Here is a 10,568-nt window from a genome sequence, read left to right as displayed (position 1 = left end):
TGGAAGAAGCACAAGCTGGAATCAAGATTGCCAGGAGAAATATCAATAACCTCAGATATGCAGATGATACCACCCTTATGGCAGAAAGTGAAGAAGAACTAAAAAGTCTCTTGATGAAAGTGAAAGAGGAGAGTGAAAAAGTTGGCTTAAAGCTCAACATTCAGAAAACGAAGATCATGGCATCTGGTCCCATCACTTCATGGCAAACAGATGAAGAAACAGTAGAAACAGTGTCAGACTTTATTTTTTGGGGCTCCAAAATCACTGCAGATGGTGATTGCAGCCATGAAATTAAAAGACGCTTACTCCTTGGAAGGAAAGTTATGACCAGCCTAGATAGTATATTCAAAAGCAGAGACATTACTTTGCCAACAAAGGTCTGTCTAGTCAAGGCTATGGTTTTTCCAGTGGTCATATATGGATGTGAGAGTTGGACTGTGAAGAAAGCTGAGCACTGAAGAATTGATGCTTTGAACTGTAGTGTTGGAGAAGACTCTTGAGAGTCCCTTGGACTGCAAGGAGATCCAACCAATCCATCCTAAAGGAGATCAGTCCTGGGTGTTCATTAGAAGGACTGATGCTGAAGCTGAAACGCCAATACTTTGGCCACCTCATGTGAAGAGTTGACTCATTGGAAAAGACCCTGATGCTGGGAGGGATTGGGGGCAGGAGGAGAAGGGGACGACAGAGGATGAGATGGCTGGATGGCATCACCAACTTGATGCACATGAGTTTGGGTAAACTCCAGGAATTGGTGATGGACAGGGAGGCCTGGCGTGCTGCAATTCATGGGGTTGCAAAGAGTCGGACATGACTGAGCAACTGAATTGAACTGAACTGAACAGGTGTTAAAAATGTGTGTGTTTACTTCATTAATGTCTGCTCATGAACTGTCACACAGGAGAAGCTGGGAGTGATCATCTGGTTGGGGAAGAGGGCCTGGTTCTGTTTGCATCAACAAGTCCACTTTTTACCTAGACTGTGTATTTATTTGCATTAACCAAGAGGGCGACAAGGGGCAGGGATTGGGGGTGGAGTCCACACTAACAGTCCATGAGGGAAGAAGGTAGAGGGCTCTCCAATGTTTTCAAACTGTGTTTTAATGGACGTTCTTGTCTTTTACTCTTCCTTTTTTGTCTGCTAAACTAGAAGGTTACTGAAGGCAGATAGTCTTATTTATCTCTGATTATGTTCAATAGTTATTTGACCAATCAGTAAGCATATCCACCTTGATCATTTTGGAATCAAAGCAATATTTTCTAACCTCTGAGATGAGCAGAGCATCTCCTAGGATGCCTGCATTTATTTAACAAATGTATAAACAGTGTTCACTCAATGCCCAGCACTGTTCTCAGCGTTTTACAAATATTAACTCATTTAATTTTGTTTTTACTGCTGTGTGTTGAAGGTTCCATGACAATAACCATGTATCAAAAATTACCTTCTTCCCCTCCCTCCACCTCCTCCCCCCAAAGATTTTGCAAATGCTAGGGAAGAAGGTGGGGAGGGAGGAAATAATTCACTGCCCCACCGCGGGGGCTTACAGTTGCTCAAGCGGACCCTGGGCCCTGGCAGCCTCGGCTTTCTAGCTAACCTGGTGCGAGCAAACTTTCCGCTTGGCCGGCGGGGCGGGCGTCCAGGGCTGCGCCGAGGTGCCGACGGCTCGCAGCCACCGGCTGATTTATAGGCGGGAGCATTCCCAGGCCGCGCCGCAAGGAGTCGGGCTGAGCTCGGACTTCGGGGAGGTGATGATGGACACCGGACACGTGGCCACACAATGGGGACACACGACTGACCTCAGTCACTTCGGCAAACTGCCCCTGCTTTCCGGAGACGGCAGGAGCGTTTCGGGAGCTCCAGCTCAAGGGCCCGGGGGCGCCCGCGTTCCTCTCCCCAGCAGGTAGCGCCCCTCGCCCGCACTAGTGAGCGCGGGGGCCCTCGGAGCTCTCAGAGGCCTCTGAGCCTGAGTCTCAAAGTCCTTCCCTGAGGATGCGTGCGTCGGTGCTTTCCCTACTTGGCAAAGAAAGACACACGAACCATCTCCGCTTGGGGGTTGAGTCTGGCCCGAACGCGCTGGGAGTGAACTTTCCTGGCAGGTCAGATAGAGACACTCAGGGATTTTGCCCTGTCACCAGGAGGCCGGGCAGGGTGAAAGACGAGGAAGGGTCAAAATGGGGGTGGAGTGTGCGTGTTGCGTGTGTGGCAGGAGGTCAAGGGGCTGTGAGGAGAGGGAATCAGGGGAATATGGGTTTGGGGACGCCTAAATTTGATAAGAGGCGATCAAGTTAGGGGGAGGAAAAATAACCGGGCTTTTTTTTTTTTCTTTCCTGCGATATGCAAACTGTCACTTCGGGTTAGACTGAGCCCTTATCTGACTCATTAGCATGAGCTGTGTCTAACGCGCTTAAACCCTCTAATTATTTATTATGCCGTCACGGAGCGGGTCGCCACCCCGGGGCGCACTTGCGGGGACGCAGGCGCAGCGCGCAGGCTGGTTGCACGCTACCCGGGAGAGACCCTTTTTGCCAGGGCCCCCGCGGGACGCTGCTCCAGGAGGCAGCGTCGCAGAGTTGTTGGGGGTGTATCAGAAGTGCCCTCTACCCAAAACTTACCTCAGGGACGTAATTCAGCACTCAACTCTCTTCTGTACTCGCGCCACATCTTCTCTATTGCTAGCCGAAAGCAAGATTTTTGCAAAAATGGAAGGCAAACAAGGAGTAGGGGATTTGGGCGGAGTGGTGTGTTGGGTGCATCCTTTAAAGCGACCTCAGGGAGAACCTAAAGGATACAGGAGTCCTCCTTTCACCCCCTTTCCGCACCCTAGCCCCCCACTCCCCACTGAGTTCCAAGAGAGTTCAGAAAGTTGGAGGGGGAGGGGGAGGACGCACTGGGCTGACAACCGGCCACTCACGTCCAGGGTCCTATTTAGAAAACAGTTTCAAAGTAAGTTAACCTCCGTCGGGTGTTTTTCCCCCTCCCTTTCTAATTGTCCCCCCTTCCCCCTCCCCTCTGCATTCGCGTCTGTTTTCTGTTCTTCTGCGTTGTGCCAACTATTTTATCTTTATTCCTTCTCTTTCTCCCTGGCCATTCATTCCTTTTTGTGTGTGTGTGGCTTCTCCGGGCTGATGTGCCGCTCGTTACCACCCACTGCACGCTCGCTCCTGTCGCTGAGGTGTTTCTATACAAACCGGAGCGTCCAGTTGTCATATTAATTATTACACTGAGTAATGACTGAAATGGTCAAAATAAGGGGAGAGTCGAGAGCGCTTTTTCTTGCTGCTCAAAGATTCAGCAAAGAAGCCGTGCAACAAAGCACTAATTGGTCCCCAGAAACACTCGGACAAGGCACGGAAGATAGGTTTCATAGAACCCAGTGATTGTGAAGGGGGGAAAGCGCTGAATGGACCCCACGCTCCCTTTCTAAACTCTCTTGCTGAGCAAAAAATGGACCTCTGTTTGAATACTGCCCCGATCCTTGAATACTATACCCAGCAGAGAAAAAATGCACCATTTATTGTAAGTTTTTTTTTTTTTTTCCTTCTCCAGCTATTCATGGGTTCTCTGTGAAGAATCAGCTGGTTTTGTTTACCGTGAAAGACCTTCACTTTATTTCCTTTCTTGGAGGAGGTGGGGAAGGGGGGAGGGGAGGAGAGCCATGTGCCTAGACCTAGAGGAGCTGGCCTACTGTAACAAAATAGGGTGTAACAAATCCTACAAAAGTTCAGAATGTATTGGTGCTTTGGAGAGCTATATAGATTAACGACTTTCTTTATGCTTATCCAAGGAAGGTATTTAATCATAATGTAAATGGGGCTTTAGAAAAAAATAAATAAAGACTTTGCAGCATCACTTCTTATTTGAAGAACTTCAAAAGGATTTGTGAGGGTGGCTGCAAATTGCCTCCTCCTCTCCCCACAGCTCCCCTCCCTCACCAAAAAGCCACGAGAAAATAATAGTTTGTGCTTTTTTTGTTTTGTTTTTCAAGCTTTTCCCCCTCCCCTCCCTTTGTAAGGCGTATTGAAAAAGCAAATAGATGGGTTTGGAGCCTGGATTCCTTAATGCAGGTGCAGGCCTGGCTGCTGCGACCCAGAGGCTCAGCCAAATCCCCTCCCCTACTCCCACAGGCCATCCCAGGCTGGTCGACTCAACCCAGGCTGGGCAGCTTCTGAAGTAGCTTTGGGCAGGGTGCCTTGGAGAGAGTAGACTTCATAGTAATGAACTTCTCCTTTTCCCTGGGTAGGACAGTGTCAGCACAGGCTTGGGGCAGCAAAGACCCCAAGACAGATGATAGCTACTGGGAATGGGATGTCTGCTATGAATTTCCTGCACACTCACTTTTCTCAAAGTTCCCCCTGGTTTATGGGGTTCACAACTGAAGGTTGCACTCAAAATTTCCTGTTCAAGTCAAGGCTCTAAGGCCTGTGTTCATCTTTGTATTCTCTTTGCCCTTTATTCGGGATCCACTCTAAATAGAATTCTATTAAATGATTCCTTCAATGGGAAACCTAGTTTCACTTTTAACATGAACTCCTTTCCCTCCAGAGAAAAAGCACAGAAGCCACTGTGAGAAAGAGATGAGGCCTGTCTCCTTTCCACAGAGAGAAAGCGAACAAGTAGGGAGCGGGAGTGCAGCCTGTGAGAAAAAGTGGCCTGGCCTCCAACAGGGTGGAAAGAAGATGGCAGGAGATTCAGGGTCCCAGCACCTCACGTGTCCCGGGTGGCTGATCCCTATGCATCACCAAGAACATCAATTCCCCATGTAGATCCTGATGTCGAATGCAGTTTTCATCTAAGGGATCATCTACCTCCAGGATTCCCTAACATAGAAGAGGGATCTGAAGATCCAGAAACTAAGACCTTTTTGCATGGGAGGAGAAAGAGGAACCTCTCCACTTCTCTGGGTGTGTGTGCATGCTCAATCACTCAGTTGTATTTGACTCTTTGCAACCCTCTGGACCGGACCATAACCCACCAGTCTCCTCTGTCCATGGAATTTCCTAGGCAAGAATACTGGAGTGCGTTGCTAGTTTCTCATCCAGGGGATCTTCCTGACCCAGGGATCGAACCTATGTCTCCTGTGTCTCCTGTGTTGGCAGGCAGATTCATTACCACTGAGCCATGTGGGAAGCTCTATATTCTGGGTAATTCACACAAAAGGGGGTCAGTGTCCTGCCTCCCTATTACAACAATGGCAACCCCTGTAAATTGTGAAGGGATCTGCAAAGTGAATTTACAAACAACATCCTATTTCCTTGACAGGTAAGCAAAGGGAGTGCCACTACTCCATTTATGGATGAAAGTATGGAACCCTGGGTGTTCCCAGGTAGCACTAGTGGTAAAGAATCTGCCTGCCAATGCAGGAGACATAAGAGATGCAGGTTCAACCCGTGGATCAGGAAGATCCCCTGGAGGAGGACATGGCAATCCACTCCAGTATTCTTGCTGGGAGAATACCATGGACAGAGGAAACTTGTGGGCTACAGTCCATGGGGTCTCAATGAGTTGGACATGACTATGCATCTGAGCACTTCACACGGAACCCTCCTTTCATGAGTTATCTTCTTCTCCTTCCATTTCTAGATAAATGGGACCTTGAACATCCCTGTCAAGTAAAGCCTGGAGATTTACACTGTCAGGCCCACTGGGTGTCATTGGAGCCACAGACAGCTGGAGGGCAGGGCCACTGGCTCTGCTGAAGCCCATTCCTGGGCTGGCCATGAAACTTGTCTGTATTTGATCTGACTTGTTACTGTTTGTGTGTGTTAAAAAAATATAAAATTGGTTTCTCTATCACCACCATTTGCCAGTGAGCATCACCACCATTCCTCAAAAAGGACAGAAAAGACTCCCAGATGCTGGGACAGTGAGACATGGTGGCACTGACTCTCCAAGGGCTGGAGCATTAGGGCAGTGTGGTTCTAGGAAGCTGGGGGTCAAGGATCCTCTTCCCACAAACGCTTTCCTGGGTGAGCTCTGTGAACAGGGCCTTCCTCCTTATTTGAAAAAGGCCATTAAAATTCATCACTTTCTGTTTGACCTCCTCCTGAGCACTCCAGGGACATCTCTCTGAAACTCACACCTCTTGGAGGTAGGTGCTCTAACCATGGGCATGCGGATGAGGAAACTGAGACAGAGTGTCCCCTATTAGCTCAAAGTCACAGTTCTTAAGTAACAGAGCCTGGATACCAAATCGAGTCCCTCTGCCTTAACCCCCTGTGTAAAGGCTGGAGACCCCTGGGCCTGGGGCAGGAAGTGGCAGCTCTCTTAGGTCTGTGAGCGTGTGTGGGTTGGTGCTGGGGTGAGGGGGGTTGGTGGCTGGGAGCACTCTTTGTGTTTACTTGAGTAGGAGAAAGAGAAAGCCTGGAGATTTTGCAAAGCCTATAAGGAAACAGGCTGATGATGCAGGAGTAGGGAGGGATTTTGGCTCTGGACTGGGGAGGGAAGAATAGGGACAAATGTTCTGTGGCTTTGGCCGGAAGGATCGCAGCACCCGCTGTCTTTGCTCCTGGGTGGAGGCCAAAGCGTAGGGCCACTACAATGCGCGGCTTCACTAGTTGGCGCTTCTATTTGAGCGCCCATTGCGTGGCGTGTGTGTGTATGTGTGTGTGTGCGCGCGCGCACGTACGCGTGTGTAAGGTTGGGAGTAGGCTCTGGCCTTGACATTCCTGATAATGAGGATCTCTGTGTACCTGTGGAGCCCACACTCTGGAAGGAAACTGAGAACAAGTGCTGGCCATCGGCAAATTTCCCCGCTCCCAGACGTTTCTAAATGAGCTGGTGGGTGCATGTCTGGTTCAGAATGGGAAACTGAGGGCCGTAGAGACTGTTTAAGGTCACAACTCGAAACACTTTGTCAAGTGTGGAAGGATAGAATCTGAATTGGAACGGAGTTCAAGGCGCAAGATGTAGCCTAAGGTGAAAAATGCACTTCGATGCATTGCTATTGGCTACCCACCCTGCACCCTGCCCTCAACCTCTATTTTACTAAGGAGGAGTGGACGCCGCCTAGCGGCCGCACCCGACATTTCCAACTGGGGCAAGTGGGTGGCGGAATGTGCCTGAAGGCCCTTTACTCTGCCCGGTGGTCCGAGGCTTCCTCCTGTTAGAAAGCGTGGGGGTGCGCCTCTGCTTTAGGCCTCATGGCCTCTTGTCCTTCCCAGAAGAGGAGACAAGTGTAATCTGGGAGCCCTCTCAGCTCCTTTTCTGCGGTGGGTCTCAGGGAGGGAAAGGCCAGAGGACGGAGTTCAGCTCAGTCCTGTCAGGGTCAGCGAGCCACAGGTTCCCGTCGGGGAGATGGCTGCGTGGGTGGGAGGTTTACAGAACTGAGCTTTGTTGGCACGATGCAGTCCTATGTTTCCTAAACCCGTCTATTTCAAAAGAAGAAACTGAGGCCGAGAAGAGAGGTGATTCATCTCTGGAGGCCCCACCCCTCACCCCCAGCACTCGCAGCCACTCACACATACCAAAGGCGGCTCCCAGGATCGGTCACCCACGATCATTTAGAAAGACCCATCTCCACAAAGGGCAGTTCAGTGAGAAGCAATTCTTAGGATGCCTCACCAAGAGCATTCCTGCACCCATAACCCGAACTGCCTATTTCTAGTAGACAAATCAACCAGATGGTTACGCTCTGCTTTTTTCAGCCTGTGTAAAGGTGACCTGAGACGCGCCCCAGTTGACTTCTCCCCTCATCGGAGCGGCACAGAGATGGGGGACCCGTGGTTCCGTCTGCGCCCGCGTTCCCTGCAGCGCTGTGTCCCAAGGAGCCCCGAAGCTGGACCAGGCTCTGGCCAGAGAGGGCCAGGGCCGAGGGCCCAGAAAGGGCGCCTGGGTGGGCGCCGTCCAAGCGGCCGAGCGTCGGCTGCAAGCGTCTCCTCCCCCCTCGCGGCGCCAGCACGCGGCCCGGCCGGGCTCGGCTCCCAGTCGCCTGCCACCGGCCCGCCGGGCACGCGCCTGGGGCGGGATGGAGGCTGCGCCAAGGCACCCGAGGTGCCTGTGGCGGCGCCGGACAACCGGCGAAGCTGCTCCCCCAACCCTGTTCCCCAGCTCCATCACCTCCCGCATCTCTTTTCTCAGATCCCCCGTGGGTACACTCCAAAGAGCTCCCCTCTTTACGCATCCCCCTAGCCGGTCAGGAAATAATCCTTGCGCTGGGGGCGATGCTACAGGCGGGAGGTCACCCTGGAAGAGTATCCGTGCTGTACACACCTGTCTAAGCGCTGATCACAACCCCCCCCCCCAGTGCGATCACCTCCCTTCTTGACCTCCTCCACACTTGTTCAATTTTGGGGAGCATATTCTAGTTCTCACAACTGAATGGGACATTAGAGACCACGTAACCCAACCTTCTGTGGTTCCCAACGAGGAAACTGAGGCTCGGTGCGGATGCCGCTCAACAGGGTCACAGAGTTAGTGAGAGGATGCCTTGGTACCAGAACCTAAGTTTTAACAGTCACTTAGTTCCACAGAATTCTCCCCATCTTTCTGAACTTCTGGAGCTAATTTGCTTCTGCTCCCAATGACATCGGAGCCCCCCCCCCAAAGAGAGTGGCAGTAGGGTAGGAGAAGAAAACAGGAAAAATGGAGTCCTACTGTCCCTAACCTCCACACTGCCCTGTGTCACTTTTTCTGCCCAAACCCTTGCCTGTGCTTTTTTCCAAGTTTTCAGGAGAATCCCGGGACGCGTCACCCCAAACCTGTCTACCCCTACATCTCCAATTTTCAGAGCTATCCGCCTATCCGGTGACGCTGGCCCCCCCTTTTCCAGAACCACCCCCTGGCTGCAGCCCGCCCTGAGCGCGCCGCCTGTTTATTCAGCCGGGAGTCCGGCACGCGCCAGGCGCACGCACTGCAACAACAAACCCGGCTGAATGGGGAGTTTGCAAGGAACCGGCGCAGGGAACGGGAGGGGGCGGGGGCGGGAGGGGGAAAGGGGTGGGGAGGAGATGAGGGGGAGTTTAGGGAGTGGAGTGGGAGGAGGCGGTAAGAGGAGGGGGGTGGGGGCTGCAGCCGCTCGCTGCAGCAGCGGGGAGTGGGGGGCGAGGCGGGGCCAGCGCTGCGCGTGGGGCTGGGTGTCCCGTTGAAAAGGCGGCCGCACTCCGGCCGCCCAGCACTCTCTCACTTCTGGCCAGGGAACGTGGAAGGCGCAGCGACAGGGAGCCGGCCAAGGAGGGCGAGTGAAAAGAAGGAAATAAGCAAAGAAAGGGGGTTAACCAAATAACACAAACAGCCCGAGTCGCGGCTGGAGAGACCGAGACCGGGCGCAAGAGCGCGCAACCCTAAGGGGAGAAGAACAGAAGACAGCAGAGCGCGCTCACCGCCGACTTTTGCTTCTGCTGCTGCTTGCTTTTAAAAAAAAAAAAAAGAAGGCGCTAGCGGCAGCCTCACACGCGAGCGCCACGCGAGGCTCCTGAAGCCAACCTGCGAAGGGAGGAGGGGAGGGAGGAGGCGGGGTGGAGGGAGGAGGAGACGTGTGCACCTTCCTCACTCCCACCCTAAGAAGTCTCTCCCGGGGATTTTGTATTTTTGTAACTTACCTCGGGACTCCAGCTTTATCTCTCCCCTTCTCTCCCTTCTCTGTTCGTGCCCCTCCCCGGTCCTGTCTGTGTACCCCTAGCGTGCGTCCCGCACCTCGTGTCCCCGCTCGCTCCGATCGCGCGACTCCTTGGCCGCCGCTGTGCATGGAGAGCTCTGCCAAGATGGAGAGCAGCGGCGCCGGCCCGCAGCCCCAGCAGCCCTTCCTACCGCCCGCAGCCTGCTTCTTTGCCACGGCGGCGGCACAGAGCGCGCAGCAGCCGCCGCCGCCGCCGCCGCCGCCGCCACAGCTGAGCCCCGCGGCCGACGGCCAGCCCTCAGGGGGCGGTCACAAGTCAGCGCCCAAGCAAGTCAAGCGCCAGCGCTCTTCGTCTCCCGAACTGATGCGCTGCAAACGCCGGCTCAACTTCAGCGGCTTTGGCTACAGCCTGCCGCAGCAGCAGCCGGCCGCCGTGGCGCGTCGCAACGAGCGCGAGCGCAACCGCGTCAAGCTGGTCAACCTGGGCTTCGCCACCCTTCGGGAGCACGTACCCAACGGTGCGGCCAACAAGAAGATGAGCAAGGTGGAGACGCTGCGCTCCGCCGTCGAGTACATCCGCGCGCTCCAGCAGCTGCTGGACGAGCACGACGCGGTGAGCGCCGCCTTCCAGGCCGGCGTCCTGTCGCCCACCATCTCCCCCAACTACTCCAACGACATGAACTCCATGGCCGGCTCGCCGGTCTCATCCTACTCTTCGGACGAGGGGTCCTACGACCCTCTCAGCCCCGAGGAACAAGAACTACTCGATTTCACCAACTGGTTCTGAGGGTCTCGGCCTGGGTCAGGCCCTGGTGCGAATGGACTTCGGAAGCAGGTAGGTGGCATAGGGGCCGGAACCGGGGGATTCTCTTGTCTTCATTCTTTTTCTTCTGTAGGAGGGCGACTGCCCCCACGGAGATGAGGGGAGGGGTGGATTGAAAGGATTTGTGAGTTTGTCCTTTTCAAATCCGGGCGTGTAAGTTTCAGCCTTGGCTTCAGAGAGCGGCTTTGCCCA

General features: G+C 53.5%; 1 protein-coding gene across 1 annotated transcript; it reads left to right on the top strand.

The window, feature by feature from the left end:
* The first annotated feature begins 9,680 nt into the window (after positions 1–9,680).
* On the top strand, positions 9,681–10,340 carry ASCL1 (achaete-scute family bHLH transcription factor 1). Its single transcript, XM_070369944.1, has one exon. It carries the CDS (start codon positions 9,681–9,683, stop codon positions 10,338–10,340), a length of 660 nt encoding a protein of 219 aa, XP_070226045.1.
* Positions 10,341–10,568: the final 228 nt, after the last annotated feature.

This window comes from Bos mutus, chromosome 5, assembly GCF_027580195.1.
Source record: "Bos mutus isolate GX-2022 chromosome 5, NWIPB_WYAK_1.1, whole genome shotgun sequence".
NCBI lineage: Eukaryota > Metazoa > Chordata > Mammalia > Artiodactyla > Bovidae > Bos > Bos mutus.
This window is presented reverse-complemented; position numbering and strand designations above follow the sequence as displayed.

Coding starts and splice junctions, on each gene's coding strand:
- ASCL1 (XM_070369944.1), top strand. CDS start 9,681: ATGGAGAGCTCTGCCAAGATGGAGAGCAGCGGCGCCGGCCCGCAGCCC.